This window comes from Hirundo rustica, chromosome 7 (genome assembly GCF_015227805.2).
Source record: "Hirundo rustica isolate bHirRus1 chromosome 7, bHirRus1.pri.v3, whole genome shotgun sequence".
In the NCBI taxonomy this organism is placed as follows: domain Eukaryota; kingdom Metazoa; phylum Chordata; class Aves; order Passeriformes; family Hirundinidae; genus Hirundo; species Hirundo rustica.
The window spans coordinates 22,885,245-22,904,469 of record NC_053456.1 but is presented as its reverse complement, the minus strand read 5'-3'; the positions used below and the strand labels follow the sequence as shown (position 1 = coordinate 22,904,469).

The window sequence follows — 19,225 nt, the reverse complement described above, 5'->3', positions numbered from 1 at the left end:
TGATTGTTCTGCTTGCTGTCTTTATATCTGTTTCTCCATAAATAACGTATAATCCATAATGACGTATTTTAAAAGTGCCTGAGTTGCCCAAAAGACCTCTGCCAGAAGAAAAAGTACCTGCTCTTAAAAGAGAAGCTCCACCAGCTAAAGGTATCATCCGTCAGATAAATTTGAAAACACAGCCTTCTGCATGAGTCTGAATTCCCAAATCCAGTTCTTTACTTATTCTGATTTGACTGCTAGACTCTTAGCTTTCTTTCACAGTACTGTTAAAGACAGATTAGTTAAAAAACCCCATTTCTTTAACAAAACAAAAATCAAACAAATTACTTCCTGGAGACAACAGGAATGAAATTAGTACCTTAATTTAATTTTTGCCATCACAACATAAGTGATATTCTAAAGCTAACCATTGAAACTATAGTTTCCTGCAGAATCCTAAAAATCTAGAGCTTTCTTTAACCTAAAGATTTGCTGGAGTGTGTGCTATCTTAATAGGTATTCTCTGTATCAGGCTTTATGAAACTTAAGTGTCATGAATAGCAATTCCCAGTGAGTGCTAGAGAAGTTACTGCCCTTGTCCAGAGTTCTGTAATTTTCTGTTCATGGCACTAAATTTGCCTAAAATTCACTTATTGCTTGCTAACTTTTATAGTTATTTCTCATATGAACTGTCAGAATGAATCAATGGGAAAAGATGGATTAGTTGGCTTGTTTGTTTTTACAGAAAAGCTTGGAGTTAGTTGATAGGAAATTGAAACCTTACTGTATTCCCAGCTGCCATTAATTAGAGTGGATAGTACATGAAACGTAGTTGTTAAGGCTTATCCCTATCCAACAACAGCCGTGTTTTCCTTTCACTGAATACTTAAACGCTAGCTGCGTTAATCCAAGAAAAATAGTCCAGATAGGTGGCCTCTTTTCTATTATATGTGTTTATGTATTTGAGAAATATTTTTGTGTTTTGCTAATTGTTCTGATTCTTTGCATTTTTTGCTTTTTGTTTAATTTCTATTCTTACATAATACTCATACTGCAAACATTCTTAAAAAAACTACTGATGTCTTTAAAGTGCCAGCAGTGCCGAAGAAACCTGTTCCAAGAGAAAAAGCACCACCTGCTATTCCTAAAAAGGAAATGCCTCCACCAGCTAAAGGTATACTTCCTCTTCATTGTCCTTGTGAAACATGAAATCTAATCACAGTCTTTTGTCCTCATTATTTGTTGAGAAACATGTGCATATGTTTTATGTCCTCACAGTGGGGTTTTTTCATCTGTTTGTCATTGATTCTTTTTTGCTTGTTGGTTTTAAGTCATTTGTTGAAAACATGTTAGAGTCACTTTAAAAAATGTCTGTTCTGTCATCAACGTGCACATGAAAATATTTCAGAAAGAAATAGTTTCTTTATTTCTTCTGAAAGGAATCTTTCAAGAATGTATGTTTTAATATGTTATTTTTCTGTCTAATCTTCAAAATTAACATAAATGTTCTTTCAGGAAGGATTTAATTCTTTGATGTTTCAAAAGTCTTCCTTGTTAGACTTGCTCTTCTTTCTAACATCTTTCAAGTAGCTTTGAAAGCCCTAAAAATAAATTATATCTTAAAGGGCCAGATGATATCAAAAGACCTGTCCCTGAAGAAAAGAAACCTACACGTACACCTGAAATAGAAGTTCCACCAATGAAAGGTAAAGGAGCCTTTGATATGAGACTTTATGGAAAGGAAATATTTGTGTCATTTTTCCCATCATTAAAAATTGTGATGTTACTTACACCGTTGCAAGGATACCCAGTCACTAACTGGAGATTGAAATCTCAGTAACAAGTCCCAAACTCTAGGGCAAACATTTCAGATATGTGCCAGACAGTAAATTATTAAATTATGAATGAAAACATGCTGAGGAGGTGTTGCTGCTTACACCACCACTATGTAAAACTTCAGTCCTTTTCTATTTATATTATAGTTGTGAATTTAGTTTAAACTGGGGTTTCGATACCAGTACACAGGTCATGATATTGGTGAAGAAGAAATAGGGCAAGAGACAGTGAGTTAAAGCTGTTACATCAACCAGGAGGAAGAGCATGACAATGCAGGAAGGAAAGCAAATGGCTCTCTCTTTGAGAGCTGAAACCATAAATTTCTTCACATAGTTCATTCTTTCAGGAAGGCAGTTCTAGAACTGTATCATACTTAATCCTTGAGAACTTTCCAAGACCTCAAAACTACTTAGTTTTCTGAGTTTATTTCTGTTTGCAATATTAAAAGTTGAAAAGTACTTTGAACTTACTAAAAGAAAGCTAATATCTTTGAAGTTCCTGAGTTTCATAAGAGAGCTGTCCTTGAAGAGAAAGCACCCACCATTATCCCTACAGAAGAGGAGCCTCTTTTTTATGAAGGTACATCAATGATACATCTATCAAATAGTAAATTGCAGAGAATATATCAAGTCATGCTCTATACTTCTCTGTAAAATATAAGATATTTAATTCATTTTTAAAACTATTTAAAAGTAGCTTATATCCATATCTTTTACACCATCTATGTCCACAAATTTAGGTATAATTCAGAATTTAAAAGACTTTAAATTTAAAATGTTACACTAAATGTAAAAAATTGAGTTTAGCATTTTTAAAATGGTATACTTTTTTCCTCTAATAGTGTGAAAAAGATACATAGATAGGAGATAAACTAAGTTTCTGTTTCAGAAAGCACTTGAGTCACACTGGAGCAGACATGAACTTAATTAGACAGTGCTTTAAGAGCCATCCTGAGCAACACCCAATCTTTGAGTTGCAATGGAGATAGTTAACTCTAAATGAAGGCATACAAAATTCAGTTACAAATTCAGAAAATAAAAATAAATATTTCTGTAAAACCTATCTTTTACTAACTGGGAATAGCAATGTCTAGCAGTAGTAAGTCAATGATCAGGCTGAAAGATATTTAAATAAATCAAGTTCAAACAGCTCTTTGTCTATATATATTTCTGCATGTTTTTATTTTGTCTTTCTATTCCTGTCTTGTAACTAATATTAAAATTTACAAACAAACTAATATCTTTAAAGAACATGAAGGTTATGGAGAAGTTCCAACAGAAGAAAAGATGCCTTTTATTACTCCTAGTGAACCAGAAGCTCCACCAGCTAAAGGTAAACCAACTCTTCAAGCAATCTGTAAAGCAACACATTCCTACAAATTTTTCATCTTCATAATTCCATGTGCTAATCTATTATTTAATGTTTTCATTCTAATGTTTCCTTAGACACTATGTGTCTGTCATTGCCTTGCCTCTTTGCTACTCACACTTTGTGTATTACAATGTTCTTTAAAAAATGTAATATCTTTGAAGTATCTGCAGTGACAAAGAAAACTGTCCCACTTAAGAAAACACCTGTTGCTGTACCTACAGAAGAAGCTCCTCCAGCTAAAGGTACATTACCTCCAAATTAACTCTCTCTAACCTCTTATGAAAGTGAGATACCAAGTGAGAAACCCAGCTTGTTTGTTTTCCTTAAACAACACAACCAGATGCTACAGACACTTTACAGTTCTTTTATTTTCTATAAGCAGTTGCTTAAACAGATTGATACATTCTGCATCAAGAATTTAAAATTTAGGAAGACTAAATTAGACTCAGAAATCTGGTAAGCAGGAGATTCAGGGATTAGACAGGGATTGGTCTTATCTTTTTTTTACTTCATGTCTCATGTTCTATTTCTCAAAATACTTTCTCTGTCAATATATTGGAAAAAGAAATCCAAAGGGTTGTGAGAGAAACTTATTTCCAAAAGGACTCTTTGCGGCCATATCGGGGCCTAAAGAAAGTCAAGATTAAGGTATGACTTTAAATCAGGACAAAATAGAAAGCCACAAATTTTTTAATAGAAACATAATTTTGTTGCACAATTCCAGAATTTAAGAGCTCTATACATGTGGGAAGCCTAAAAATTAGTTAATTGAACTGGAATTTTGTCTTGCTTTTATGGAAATTTCAAAAAATAAAACCCTTTTTAGTGCCAAAAGTCCTTAAACACACACATACTCATGCATACAAAAGTATCCCACAAACAAACAAACCTAGTAAAACAAACAAACAAGAATCCAAACATAAAAAAAAAAAAAAAAAACACTGTCTTTTCAGAGAAGAGCATATTCAGAAACATAAATACTAGGAGTTAGAAAAATAACAGGCTCCAGAAGGTGAAGTTGTTGAGTTTTATTAACATCTCAATACCATATATTTTTCCTATTGTTCTAGTAGATTTAATTGTTTGGGGTTTTTTTAACAAAATTGTATTACTTATTTTATAACACAAATTTCTAAAATAAACCAATATTTTTAAGTTTCTGAAGTACGAAAGAAAGCAGTCCAGAAAGAAAAAATACCTCCTGCTGTACCTAAAGAAGAACCTTCACACTTTACAGGTATAAGAAATTTTAAGTATGATTTGACAGATAAAAAATATATTTTCATATATACATTATTTTGAGAGCATTCTGTTTACCATTAACAGCTTTGGTTATTTGCAGCACTAAAAATTAATTTTAAAAATATCACCTGTAGTTGTTCTTAATTTTAAGCGCAACCTGAGATCTGTCCAAAAGGGGGGAAGAATAATGAAAAAGTGACAGAACTTAGGTAGACAGTGCCTATCTCTGTACTCAAGGTAGTAGCTCAGTTTACAGGATACATCACACATCTTTCTTCTGACAAACTGCAGAGATCAGGTCAGGGTAGAATATGAGGGAGTTTTCATCCCTTACTGAAAGCATCCTAATTTTGCACGTGGATATAAAATGGACTTGTATATCCTCAGAGGAGCTTGAATATTTGATTATATTTGTTATTTATCTAACATGTGGTCTTGTTTTCTGAAGATATTCTAAGTTAAGTGTTTAAACTAATATCTTTCAAGTGCATGAAGTTTATGAGGAGATTCACATAGAAGAAGAAATTTCTACTGTTCATAGGAAAGAGGAGGCTCCAGCATCTAGAGGTATATGACTTCTTCATCACCTCTTCCTACAATTTGCTAAGTCTTGCAAATTCTTGCTAAGAACTCCAGGAAAATTAAATTATTCATGTTTGTGTTTTAGTCCTTGTTCAGCATAATAAATATTTGTATTCATTCTTTCAGTACCTAATACGTACTTTTTTCAGTACTTATATGAAAAACTTGAGATTATTCATTGCATGTCTTTCTCTCATTAAATTGAACTAATATCTTTAAAGTGGCTGCAGCCATTAGGAAACCTGTTCCGGAAGAAAAAGTACCAACTGCTAGGCCTAAAAAACCAGAACCTACTCCTGTGCCTAGAAGACCAGAATCTCCACCATCTAAAGGTACTTTGAGAGCCTGGTAAAGCAGAGGTTTTTCACTGATAAACATCTTTACTTTTTTACTGTTTTCTTACACAGTTTCTGATTCAAGAGTTCATGGTCCACCTGTCAATTCATAGTGTTTATGTTGTATGTGTCCCATTTTCTGTTTTCTGTTTCTCAAGTAGTGTTTAAGTTATAAAAACAAGATCAAAATCAGTAAATAGCTTTCAAGTGTCTGAATTGCCAAAAAAAAAAAAAAAAAAGTATTCCTGAAGAAAAAGTCTGCCTAAAAAGCCAGAAGCTGCCAAAAGTATAGGTCAGCATGTCCTTTCATTCTTCTTCATCGAGTTTCTTCCATCCCTTTTACTGTTGCTGACAAAGCATTAAAAATTAGCTGAGTTTATCTATTTATTCTAACCCAGAAATTGTATCAGAAGCTAGTAAAGGGGACTAGAAATAAAGAAAGCTCTAGCCATGTTAACGTCAGTGAGCTTTACAAAATATTTTCACTTCATGGGTACAGCCTCAGAAATTTGATCATACTCTAGCAAGAAGTACATCCTATCCCTCTGTTTCACATTGCTCGTGTTGAACTTAGGGGAAAATTGATTTCATTTTGAATGGAAATAGAATTTGCATAGCTGTTACAATTCATTAAAAGCTGTCAAGCCAAAGGCAGCACACCTTATCCAACCCTGGTAATTATCACATAGTACTGCCAAGCATCAGTGAAGAACTGTTATGCGTGACATTTAAAAGGCATTTCATTGAAGTTCAACATTTGCCATTACTTCTTTAGCTTGTTTTCAGCTTTATGGGCAGCATCAAAAATCTAGAACCACATGACAAAAGATCCCGAGCAAAGTCACTTCCAACTTATTCTTTGCCCAGAGGGGTAGAACAATGAAGACTTCTCAGAAGTTGTAACTGTTGTCAAAGCATCCTTATCCACCTGCTTATTTTGTCACATCCTTATATATCTATGTGGTTTTTTCTTATGTCTCTGTACTGAATGTTTAATTTTTGTAATTTTTAAAACTATACTAATATCTTTAAAGAGTACACGGTACCTAAGAAATCAATCAATATCGTTATACCTAAAAAATCAAGAGTAACACTACCTAAAGCTTATATGTCAATAATAGTGTCTTTTGGAGGAGGAGATTTTTCTCTTGAGAACTACAGTCTATAGCAAAACTCATTTATCAAAATCCTATCAGTATGTAATTATATACAACACTTTTTGGATGACATCTCTCTTTTTATCTCTTTCATTTCTTTCTGATATGCTTCCTGTGATACTCTTTGTTCTTTACAATGTACATATTTTACATGCTTTAATTTTAAAAAATTAATGCTCTTTTCTTTAAAGTGCCAGAGGTGCCCAAGAAAATTCCTGAAGAAAAAGTGCCCATCGCTGTCCCTAAAAAACCAGAACCACCACCAGCAAAAGGTATGTTGCACTACAGAAAACTAAAAATTGGAGGAGAAAAAAACCTCTAACTTGATTGTGCAGATTAGTTATCTGATTGCTTGTTTGTGTTTTCCTCTTACCTTTACTTTCTGTGCCCATATAGTTCTAGAGATATTACTGTGTTTAAAATTCTTCTCTTTTGAATCACAGCTGTAATCTGTAGCAGTGTGTTAGAAATACTGATGTGGCTGAGCAGAAATGAGATTGACACTTGAGAACAATAGCAGTGATGTGAAATAGTCCTGACTGACAATGAAAAACTAGCCCCAAAAGAGCAGGGAATGAGTGACAGAGATGTCTAATATAGAAGAAAAACTTTTATGCCTAGATGAAAAATTGCTACCAAGAAGTCAACACGCACAGAAGAATGTAACAAGGAATATAAAATGGACAACGTCAGTCTCAGTCAAATAGAGATTCAGGAGATGTTTGAATGAAATGGAAAAATAATCTGAAGTAGAGGAAGAAACTCCAGAAGACTCTGAGGTGTTTCATGAGGCTTTACAAGGACATAAAATAACCTTAAAACAATATACGAGTAAAATTAGAGGTTTTAGTAAGAACCTTGGTAATTTCTACAGAAAAGTTTTGAACGTAACTGTAAAACTCTGTGTAATAACTGAAAACAATCTCTTTCCTAAAGGGCCTGAAGGACCCAGGGAAGTAGATGTAGAACAAAAAACTCAGAGTTGCTATACCTAAAATCTCACAAGTTATACCAGCTGAAGATACTTGACATTATGACAAAAGCACAGAATAAAAAAAAAAAACAACCAACCAAACAAAAATACCTAAACAAAAAACACACTTTTCTTGTTTTAACAACATAGAAGACAGTATTCCAGACCTCTGTTAGCATTTTCTTCTGTGGTCAAAGGTTTTTCAAGTGAGCATATGTTTTGAGTGAAAAAAAATGGATCTTTGTAGTTGGTGTTTTCACTAAGAGTGATCTGCTGTTTTGCTTTAGTGTTGTCTATGAAATTCTGGTAGCATAAAGTTAGTGATATTTTTCAAGTGTCTGAGGTACCAAAGGAATTGGTCACAGAGGAGATTTCAGTTAAAGTATCAAAGAAACCAGAACGCCCAGAGACTAAAAGTAATTGTGTGCAGGGAAAGAAAACCCCATAATTATCTAGGGTATCATTTTAACATCATGTTAATTTACTTTTACTATTAATGTCTTATAAAATATTTTTGTTGTTTCAATTGTAGTTTTTGCATCTGTAACTCAGTGAGGCAGCAGAGAGAATTTTCTCTAGGGAAAGGAGAAATTACATATTTACATCCAAAACCACTCATGCTTTTGATGTCCCTGAGATTTACTTTTTCTTAATGTCTGAACACTGCAGACATACATAAATAAAATCAACTGCTTTTTTTAAAGTGCCTGAGGTGCCCAAGAAAGTGATTTCTGAAGAAAAAGTACACATTGAAGCTCCTAAAAAACCAGAACCTCCACCACCCAAAGGTATATTTTCAATAGTAATAAGACTGCACACAAATTTTAATCTGTTTCTCTAAATATTATCTTTCTTACATTTGTGTTAGCAGCTTTTTTGTATACTTCATATAATATATTTATAAGTGTTACAGACTGCATGGTCTTCTTCCTTTGTGAATAGCTTCCAGTCACAGTGGCTACTAATAGTGTACATAAAGCAATATGGAAAGCAAAAAACAACAAAATTGTTTATAAGGGTGGGGTTTTTCTGATGCTGTTAGGTGGGGTTTTTTACTTTGGAGGTATTATTTTCTTTTTAATTCCCATTCTTCAAATTCCTGAAATTAAAACAAATAAATATCTTTAAAGAACCTGAGGTGCCGAAGAAAGTTGTTCCAGAAAAGAAAATACCTGTGCAAAAAGTACCAGAACCTGTGGTTGCCCCAGAACCAGAGGCTGCACCTGAAGAACCGGAACTCCCACCAAAGGAAGGTAAATCTCAACGCTAATAAAATAACAAAAGTAATGTTTTTCATATTTTCCTTAACATTGTAATTATCTAAGCCTTACGTTTCCTGAAATTCTAAATTATGCTTGTTCTATTTATCTCATATATGTGTGAAAAAGACACACATAGTTGTTTTGGAAAAAAAATAGTGGCAAATCTTGGATGTCTGAATTGCCTGTATGTTATTCTTACTATTATTCTACTTCAATTCTTCTTACTATTTTTGCATATTCTTACTATTCTGCCTGCTTGTGTTCATGAAAACCATCACAGCTGATAACTTAAAAGTTATAATAGCAGAAGAAAGGAAAGTACCCATTCTAGTAGCTAAGAGCAGAAGTTGTCAATTTAATTGAAAAACCAGAATCTCCACCAAGAAAAACTAGATGACATCACTACTGTTTCTTGAAAGAATCTTCAGCTTATTGACTGCAGTGCAATTAATATCTTTTGTCCTGTCCATTCTGTTGACAATTATCATGGCTTTTACTTATATCTTAAGTTATATTATGAGTATGTGTGTGTACTTCCATGTGGGAGCATGAGTTTTGTGAGGCGGAGTGCCTGTGTATGCACTCTTGAGATAAAAGAGAGAAAAGTCAAAATGTCCTATATTCATCATTTAAAAGGCCAGCATAAATGATCAATAACTGATATGTTTCTATATTTGCATTACAATTGTCTTTTTATGTTTTATGGTTGCCTTAATTTTGGTATGATTGTTGGTGAGGTTGTTATATTTAGAACTAATATCTTTTATGTACATAAAGCAACCAAGACAACTTTGTCAGAAAAGAAAGTACCTGTTCCAGTTTCTCAAGAACCAAAGTCCATTGCAGGAGGTGCAAAACCAAAGCCTCAAGAGGTGGAACCACAAAAACCAGAAGTGGCTGGAGTGGCCCGAAAATTAAAACCTGTAAAGGCACTTCAAAAATTAGAGCATGTTCTGACATCTGAGGAGCCTGAGACTGTTTTGACACACCAAAAATCAGAATCTATTGTAGCATCCCAAAAAACAAAGCACATTGTGGTGCCTGAGAAACCAGAGTTTGTTGTGGTACCTGAGGAATCCATGCCTGATGTGGCATCCCAAAAACGAAAACGTGGTGTGATTCCCCCAAAACAGAAGCCTGTTGTGGAATCCCAAAAGCTTGCACATGTGGTAAAGCTTGAGAAAGAAGAGTTTCTTTTGGTATCTGAGGAGCCCAAGCCTGATGTAGAACCCCAAAAACTCAAATATGGTGTGATGCCTCTGAAACAGAAGCCTGTCATGGAATCCCAAAAACTAGAACAGGTGGTAGTGCCTGAGAAACCAGAGTTTGTTTTAGTACCTGAGGAACCCAAGCCTGATGTGGCATCCCAAAAATTAAAACATGGTGTGATTCCCCCAAAACAGAAGCCTGTTGTGGAATCCCAAAAGCTTGCACATGTGGTAAAGCTTGAGAAAGAAGAGTTTCTTTTGGTATCTGAGGAGCCCAAGCCTGATGTAGAACCCCAAAAACTCAAATATGGTGTGATGCCTCTGAAACAGAAGCCTGTCATGGAATCCCAAAAACTAGAACAGGTGGTAGTGCCTGAGAAACCAGAGTTTGTTTTAGTACCTGAGGAACCCAAGCCTGATGTGGCATCCCAAAAATTAAAACGTGGTGTGATTCCCCCAAAACAGAAGCCTGTTGTGGAATCCCAAAAGCTTGCACATGTGGTAAAGCTTGAGAAAGAAGAGTTTCTTTTGGTATCTGAGGAGCCCAAGCCTGATGTAGAACCCCAAAAACTCAAATATGGTGTGATGCCTCTGAAACAGAAGCCTGTCATGGAATCCCAAAAACTAGAACAGGTGGTAGTGCCTGAGAAACCAGAGTTTGTTTTAGTACCTGAGGAACCCAAGCCTGATGTGGCATCCCAAAAATTAAAACGTGGTGTGATTCCCCCAAAACAGAAGCCTGTTGAGGAATCCCAAAAGCTTGCACATGTGGTAAAGCTTGAGAAAGAAGAGTTTCTTTTGGTATCTGAGGAGCCCAAGCCTGATGTAGAACCCCAAAAACTCAAATATGGTGTGATGCCTCCGAAACAGAAGCCTGTTGTGGAATCCCAAAAGCTTGAACAGGTGGTAGTGCTTGAGAAAGAAGAGTTTGTTTTGGTACCTGAGGAATCCAAGCCTGATGTAGAACCCCAAAAACTCAAATATGGTGTGATGCCTCCAAAACAGAAGCCTGTTGTGGAATCCCATAAACTAGCACATGTGGTAGTGCTTAAGAAACAAGAGTTTGTTGTACCTGAGGAACCCATGCCTGACGTGCCACCGGAAAAATTAAAATATGTTGTGATGCCCCCAAAACAGAAGCTGGTTCTGGAATCCCAGAAACCAGAGCCATTTATGGCCCCTGAAGAATATGAGCTTATAGTGGTGTCTGAGGAGTCAGAGACAGTTGAATCAACTCAAAAATCAAAGCATGTTGTGGTGCCCCCCAAAACAAAACATTACATGCATTCCCAAAAGCCAGAGTTTGTAGCAGCTGAAGAAACAGACTTTGCTACAGATTTTCAGAAGTCAGTGCCTACTGCAGTGTCCAGAAAACCAAAGCCTTTTGTGCCAGAATCTGTCATGGTGTCTGAGGAACCAGAAACTGTTTTAGCACCCCAAAACCTAGAGCCTTCTACACCACTTCGAAAACCAAAGCCTGAAGTGGCATCAAAAGAACCAGAGGTCATTTTGGCACCGGAGGAACCACCACCAGCCAAGCTGGCCGAAAAGGAAGAACATGTTGCTGCTAAAAAGCGAGCAGCTGCGCAGACTAAAGGTATCTCTTGTGCATAAGATCTCTTTACCTTCTCTTGAGTATGTTGTTTCACTGCTCATTTTAAAGCTTAATACACATAACTAATAAATACTAATATCTTCAAAGACCATGCAACGCCCAAAAAGCTCTCCCAGAAAAGAAAAGTTCTCTAGCTGTTCCTGAAAAATCAAAACATACATCAATCAAAGTGACGTGTTATCATGAATACATGACAATCGCACTGAATCTTCTTCTAAGTATTATTTTAACCTCTTTTGTTCTGTCTGTCATTTTTGATATGTTTTAAATTACGCTTGCTAAACAAATTACGCTGAGTATGACTGTGTGCTAAATTTTTACTTCAAAATGTGTCTGTTGTCCTCTGTGTTTCAGTCTCTGTATTTAATACTGAGTTTTATTGTAACTGTAAAATTAAATGCACTAATATCTTTGAAGTGCCTGAGATGGCTGAGAGGATTGTTCCAGAGAAGAAGGTGCCCCCTGGTCTATCTAAAAAAACAGAAGCTTCACTTCCTAAAGGTACATGTCACCACTGTTATCATCACAAGAAAGGGTGTTGTTTGCTTTTTAGGGTTATTTAAAATGAATATCAGTTTAAATTGATCTTTCACTGTATACTCTGATATCAAAAATGTGGGAGAGATTTGCCAAATATGAATTGCTGTGCCGGGGTGTGAAAAGTTTCCTCAACTTAAACCATCTAAACTTTTGTTATATCGGGTTTATGTCATATCAAGCAGATATGATAAACTCCTCTCTACCAAAAAAAAACGACCAAAATCTTATATTTGCAAAGGAAGGAGTTCATAAAGAGTTGTTCACATTAATAGTAGGCATGGTTTAGTGGGACTCGGCAGTTTTATATTTACAGTTAGAATTGATGATCCTAAAATTTTTTTTCCAACCTAGATAATTTTAAGAGGAAAGACAAAATAGACGGAAACTAAAGGTTTCAGTAGAGAGCAGCAGTTTTAGAACATGGAGCAAAATAATCACAAATATCTCCATGTATCTGTATCACAGAGCGGAATATTTTCTTTAAACTGTTATTTATAATTTGTCTGTATTTTGGTCATACATAAACATTTTCGACTATGGGACTTGCAAAGTTGTTACTTTGTATAAGTAGCATTAAAAAGCTCTAAAGTTACTCAGAGCATGAAATACAGTGAGCCTTTAAAAAGGCATTTACATTGAAATACAAAAAAAAATTACTAAAGACACACTAAACCAAAGATACTATAAACTGATGCAATGATGCATCATTTAATTTCCTTTAGAACTCCCAAGCTCTAGCCAGAGAAAAGGTTGCATCTGCCCATCAGATTCTCTCCATCTGAAATACAGTGACATTCCTCAAGTGAAGTACCACCTCAAAGTGATAATTATTTAAAAAGTTGAAATTAATATAAGAGGAAACAATTATAAGCAACCTCTAGTGATTAGAATGAAAACCAGGTGACAGAGGGAAAATATGAGAAGTTAAAGAGAGGAAACATGCAGAGAGAGACAAATAAAAGTGAAGCTAATCTGAAGGATAAAAATAGTAATAGTAAAGTGGCAAGTAAAAGGATGAAAATGACTACCTAAACCAGCACAGAACACAGTCATTTATGAAATATGCCCAGTACACAAATACAGTAGGATTCCACAAATAAATCATTGATCATCTGTTACTAAGAAGCCAGATATATTTCCTACATTTCCACCCTGACCAAGAGATAAAGACCACACACGTCGAGTTCCCATCTGCTGTGTGATGTGTTGGACACCCTGGTCATTCCACGGCCTGGAAGCAAAGCAGAGCTGATGACTGAATATAACCACAGCACTTCCTTAAAAAAGACTGCGTGTATTTACTACTGGTTGTCTTATTGTTAAATAGACATCAGCAGTGCCTGCAAAACTAAAATGCACTAATATCTTTGAAGTTCCCAAGGTGCCCAAGAAAGGTGTTCTGGAAGAGCCTACACCTGTAACTGTGCCCAAAAAGCCAGAACCGGCAGCAGTTCGAGGTACCTGTTGCTTTGTGTGTCAGTCTGAATGAGACTGTCCTTATTGTCTTACGTGTCATTTCTCATGTCTGTTGTTTGTGATTTCCTGAAATTTCTGCATCCTGTACTGTGTAGAAATTCCACTATTAGAATGGGAAGGAGCTATCTAATTAGGATTTTCAGTGTAATCTTCTGTCATTATAATTTTTCCAAGAATCACAAGTAATATAATTTTTTTATGAAATGTGATTTTGTTTAACCAGTATGAACTGGCAAGCCTGTCCTATTGTGCAGTGGTGACTACCAGACACTGTCATGAGACAGCAATATTAAAAACAGTGGGGACAAAACACCAAAAAAACTGATTGCTGCAGTGAAAATAAGCAGGAAAGACAGGTTTAATGGACTGTGAAGGAACTGAAGTTACTACGGGAAAGAAGGCCCAAAGGAAAAAGAGGAACATACCTAGACAGGATGATAGTATTTTAAGATTTAGGCATACAGACCTAGAGCCCAATTAACAAATACTCCAAACTTTTTAATAATTCAGTACTTAATCAAACGTGTGGTCAATCAGGATGGTCTGGCATAACTCTCTTCTGACCATAACCTCCTGGGGAACCCAAGAAATTTGATTACTCAAATATACAATTGCATTGCACATAATTATTGCATACAACATCACTGATCTTCTGTATTGTGCATCACACTTCTGCATCACACTTCTGCATCACACTTGCTGTGCACTCTTACCAAATGCAATGTCTAATTACAGGATAATAGAAGCAATGAAACTTAACACAAAAGCTGCCACATTCATTGCAAAAGAATTGAAAAAAAATAGAAGTAGAAATTATAATAAAGTAATAATGATGGGATTTCTGCTCCCAGCCCTTTCTGTGCCCAAACTGCTGAATGTAAAGCAGATTCATGTGGAATGATAATAGCTAAAACATGGACTGAGGTGGCTCCTAGAGAAAAAGACAGATCCCAGCAGGGCTGAGGATGAAAGTTTCTCCTCCAAGAGAGGAAAGGCTGCTAAGTACCCTAATTCACACCTCACCCTCAAGCCCATGCAGAGCCAGCAGTTGCCTCTCAGAACCTACCTACCTAGTAGTGGCACCACTACTCTGTGCCTGTGCCCTGTGGGGGTTTGTGTGTGTGAGCCAGTGAGAGCCAGAGTCATGGCTTGATGCTGTGGGACCACTTGGGTTATGTTCATGAGTGCATCTCCAGTCCACATTTCACTGTGCATCCTCCTGTTGTATGTACAAAACTGACTGCTACTAATATCTTTGAAGCACCCGAGGTGCCCCGGAAGGCTGCTCGTGAGGAAAAAATACCTGTGCCCCCTGCCAAAGCACCAGAGCTTCCAGCACCCAGAGGTACCTGTCTTCATGGGTAACATGTTCTTAACAAAGAACAAAGTCAATCTTCTTCTCCTGGCCTCTTGCTGTTCCCTGACTGTCAGGGCTGTGTGTGCTGGGACAAGGGTGCTGTGCGGTGTGTGAGGGTTTGGGCTGGCTGCTGTGATGTTCTGTGTCTGTCTCGCTCTGGTTGCTGTTCCTCCTGGCCGTGTCTTCTCGACCGTGTAAAATGAAATGCACTAATATCTTTGAAGTGCCTGAGATGCCTGAAGCTGAAGTCCTGGAAGAGGAAGAGGAGGTGGAAGCAGCAGAAGAGGTGGCAGCAGTAGCTGAGCCTGGAGAGCCAGAAGTCTCTCCAGCTGAAGGTATAGGGTGCTGCTCTGAAAGAGCCTGCCATGCCCTCCACAGTGTTCTTTGCCCCTCTGCACTCTGTGGGGAGGGGTGAGGGCACCATTTTGCCATTTTGTATCTCTCTGTGCCTGCACACTCCCCTGCAAGAGTGGTGGGGTTTTCCAGAACATTCCAACAGCCCCACCCCTGCCACCCCAATAACCCATTCTTGGGCTCTTTGTAGCGAGTCCATCTAAGCAGGAGAGATTGGCGGAAGAGGACAGCCGGGTAGTCTGTCAAGTGTATACTTTCCTTTTTCCTGCTTTACCTTCTGCCTGTTTGCTGGCCTTAAGCTCAGTCAAGTAAAGGGATCTAATTTCTTTAAAGTGCCTGAGGTAATTGAGGTGGAAGAGGCCGAAGAGGTGCCAGTGGTTGTTCCTCCAAAGCCTGTGGCTGTGCCCAAGAAACCGGTGGCTGTGCCAAAGAAACCGGAGCCTCCACAAGCTAAAGGTATATCTTCTGGAGAGAGGTGCTTTTTATTTTGCTGTATTGATGAATATTTTCATTTGCTATCCCTTCTTTTGTGTAAGATTTGTTGTTTGTCCTTCACCCTTAACCTCTGCTGTATCTATCTTTGTGCATGACTAACCAACCAGTTACTAGAGGAACATTACAGCGCTTAGAAATATCTAAACTCTTTGATTGAGTGTTACAATCTTTCCTACTAATTTAACTGTGAAATTAAGATGAAATAATATCTTTAAAGTGCTCAAGGTGCCCAAGAAAGCTGTCACACAAGAAAAGACGCCTGTTGCAGTACCCAAACAACCAGAACCACCACCAGCCAAAGGTACAAGTCACTATTAGTATCATCATTAGAAAAAAAACCCTTGCTCTTCTGGACTTCAGTTTAACTAATTTTTTGCTGGTAACCTATCAGAGATAAGTGCGTATGAAATTCAAAGTGCAATGTGGAATGTCAAAAATGTGGCAGAAAAACTTGATTTCATTCTGTGAAAAATATCTCAAGCTTACTGAACCTCAGTAAAAAATTAACATTCACCAACTGTTTAGTTTAAAGAGAATAGCATGTTTTTATGAAGAAGAGCCTGAAAATAAATCTTTAAGTTTAAAGAACCAAATGCTGCATCCCTAGAACTTCTAATAGATGACAGCAGCAGAGTAAGTTCTTTACTTCTTTAAAAGTAAGGTAATGCCAATATACAGGAGGAATTTTTGCTAGCAAAGTACTGGTTATATCTAATGATTATCTTATTAACACATTAATAGATCCAATAAGAGAAGAGAGACGTATAAGAATTATATATATTTTTACAATAGAATTTAAATGAAAGGAACTGCAGAACATAGAAAGTTGAGGTGTAAAGAATGAAAATAATTGATAGGAAAAAAAAAAGATGGTGATGATAAATCAAATGCTATTTCCTAAAAGAAAAAGTTACAGTGACAAAGTAGTCATGAATTATATTGACTGATACACAAATACAGTAGGATTCCACAAATAAATCATTGATCATCTGTTACTAAGAAGCCAGATATATTTCCTACATTTCCACCCTGACCAAGAGATAAAGACCACACACATCGAGTTCCCATCTGCTGTGTGATGTGTTGGACACCCTGGTCATTCCACAGCCTGGAAGCAAAGCAGAGCTGATGACTGAATATAACCACAGCACTTCCTTAAAAAAGACTGCGTGTATTTACTACTGGTTGTCTTATTGTTAAATAGACATCAGCAGTGCCTGCAAAACTAAAATGCACTAATATCTTTGAAGTTCCCAAGGTGCCCAAGAAAGGTGTTCTGGAAGAGCCTACACCTGTAACTGTGCCCAAAAAGCCAGAACCGGCAGCAGTTCGAGGTACCTGTTGCTTTGTGTGTCAGTCTGAATGAGACTGTCCTTATTGTCTTACGTGTCATTTCTCATGTCTGTTGTTCTGTTGTTTGTCATTTCCTGAAACTTCTGCATTCTGTGCTGTGTATCAGTTAGGAATTTGAAAATTTAGTATTTTGTATAAACAACTCAAAATATATTTTGATTTTACTGTATTGGTGTCTTATTCTGAATCAGTAGGTACTAAAATGCTGTATTTTAGCAATTAATCATCTGTTTTTCATATGGCTGTCCAAATTTGATATCTTAAATAGACAAGAGTTTGCATGACTCCTCTGGCAGACTCGGGTATTGTACATAATAGACATATATCTTTTGAAATGAAAACCCAATTTTTACTCCGATGCACGAGTGCATAAGAAGTGGCAGTATAGAAAGTTTTAAAGAAATTGCTGACACTTTTAGGGTTTATAATAAACAAGAATCATTATAAAATCCATTGAACTGGATAGGCTGTGGAAGTTGCCACAGTTAAATGAAAATTGAAGCAAGACATATACTTAGGATAAGAAAATAAGTATTTTTTCTTGGGTTTTTTTTTTTTTTTTTTTTTTTTTTTTTTTTTTTTTTTTTTTTTAAAAAGAGATAACCATAAGCTAAGAATGGATATACAGAAGGACAAAAATAGGGAAAAATGAAAAAAACTGTGTTCCTCATCCTGTCACTACCCAAACTGCTGAATGTAAAGCACCAGCAGATTCATGAGGGATGGGCTGAGGTGGCTCCTAGAGAAAAAGACAGATCCCAGCAGGGCTGAGGATGAAAGGCTCTCCTCCAAGGGAGGAAAGACTGCTAAGTACCCTAATTCACACCTCACCCTCAAGCCCATGCAGAGCCAGCAGTTGCCTCTCAGAACCTACCTACCTAGTAGTGGCACCACTACTCTGTGCCTGTGCCCTGTGGGGGTTTGTGTGTGTGAGCCAGTGAGAGCCAGAGTCATGGCTTGATGCTGTGGGACCACTTGGGTTATGTTCATGAGTGCATCTCCAGTCCACATTTCACTGTGCATCCTCCTGTTGTATGTACAAAACTGACTGCTACTAATATCTTTGAAGCACCCGAGGTGCCCCGGAAGGCTGCTCGTGAGGAAAAAATACCTGTGCCCCCTGCCAAAGCACCAGAGCTTCCAGCACCCAGAGGTACCTGTCTTCATGGGTAACATGTTCTTAACAAAGAACAAAGTCAATCTTCTTCTCCTGGCCTCTTGCTGTTCCCTGACTGTCAGGGCTGTGTGTGCTGGGACAAGGGTGCTGTGCGGTGTGTGAGGGTTTGGGCTGGCTGCTGTGATGTTCTGTGTCTGTCTCGCTCTGGTTGCTGTTCCTTCTGGCCGTGTCTTCTCGACCATGTAAAATGAAATGCACTAATATCTTTGAAGTGCCTGAGATGCCTGAAGCTGAAGTCCTGGAAGAGGAAGAAGAGGTGGAAGCAGCAGAAGAGGTGGCAGCAGTAGCTGAGCCTGGAGAGCCAGAAGTCTCTCCAGCTGAAGGTATAGGGTGCTGCTCTGAAAGAGCCTGCCATGCCCTCCACAGTGTTCTTTGCCCCTCTGCACTCTGTGGGGAGGGGTGAGGGCACCATTTTGCCATTTTGTATCTCTGTGCATGACCTTAAGCTCAGTCAAGTAAAGGAATCTAATATCTTTAAAGTACCTGAGGTGATTGAGGAGGAAGAGGCAGAAGCGGAGGTGCCAGTGGTCATTCCTCAAAAACCTGTGGCTGTGCCCAAGAAACCTGTAGCTGTGCCCAAGAAACCTGTGGCTGTGCCAAAGAAACCTGTGGCTGTGCCCAAGAAACCTATGGCTATACCCAAGAAAACAGAGCCTGTTGCTGTGCCAGAAGTACCAGAACCTCTGCCTGTCCTTAGAAAACATAAAGTTCCTTCAGTTAGAGGTACATACATGAGTGATTGAGCATGTCCTTATCTCTGTTCTCTGAATACCTTTCCCCTTGTTTCACTGATTTATGCCTTGCCAAATGAATAATCAGCTGCTTGAATTTATTATTCTTCATGTTTTGTATGCCCTCCTCTTTTTAGTCATTTCTCTTTTCACTATTATGTGTATATATGTGCCTTAAT

General features: G+C 37.2%; 2 protein-coding genes across 2 annotated transcripts in view; both read left to right on the top strand.

Annotated features, from left to right (window-relative positions):
• Positions 1-19,225, top strand: part of TTN (titin) — a 242,806-nt gene that overhangs the window by 111,779 nt on the left and 111,802 nt on the right. The window contains 12 exon segments of the mRNA XM_040069199.1: positions 76-150; positions 1,073-1,156; positions 1,608-1,688; positions 2,314-2,397; positions 3,067-3,150; positions 3,351-3,431; positions 4,346-4,426; positions 4,918-4,998; positions 5,235-5,345; positions 6,697-6,777; positions 8,183-8,266; positions 8,609-8,731. Of these exon segments, the coding sequence (XP_039925133.1) occupies positions 76-150; positions 1,073-1,156; positions 1,608-1,688; positions 2,314-2,397; positions 3,067-3,150; positions 3,351-3,431; positions 4,346-4,426; positions 4,918-4,998; positions 5,235-5,345; positions 6,697-6,777; positions 8,183-8,266; positions 8,609-8,731 (1,050 nt within the window).
• On the top strand, positions 11,984-14,978 carry LOC120754917 (titin-like). The gene is made up of 3 exons (XM_040069198.1): positions 11,984-12,064; positions 13,477-13,560; positions 14,841-14,978. The coding sequence occupies exons 1-3, from the start codon at positions 11,989-11,991 to the stop codon at positions 14,942-14,944; spliced, it is 264 nt and encodes an 87-aa protein (XP_039925132.1). The 5' UTR covers positions 11,984-11,988; the 3' UTR covers positions 14,945-14,978.

Coding starts and splice junctions, on each gene's coding strand:
- LOC120754917 (XM_040069198.1), top strand. CDS start 11,989: ATGGCTGAGAGGATTGTTCCAGAGAAGAAGGTGCCCCCTGGTCTATCT. Junction 12,065..13,476: donor AGAAGCTTCACTTCCTAAAG/GTACATGTCACC, acceptor ATATCTTTGAAG/TTCCCAAGGTGCCCAAGAAA. Junction 13,561..14,840: donor AGAACCGGCAGCAGTTCGAG/GTACCTGTTGCT, acceptor ATATCTTTGAAG/CACCCGAGGTGCCCCGGAAG.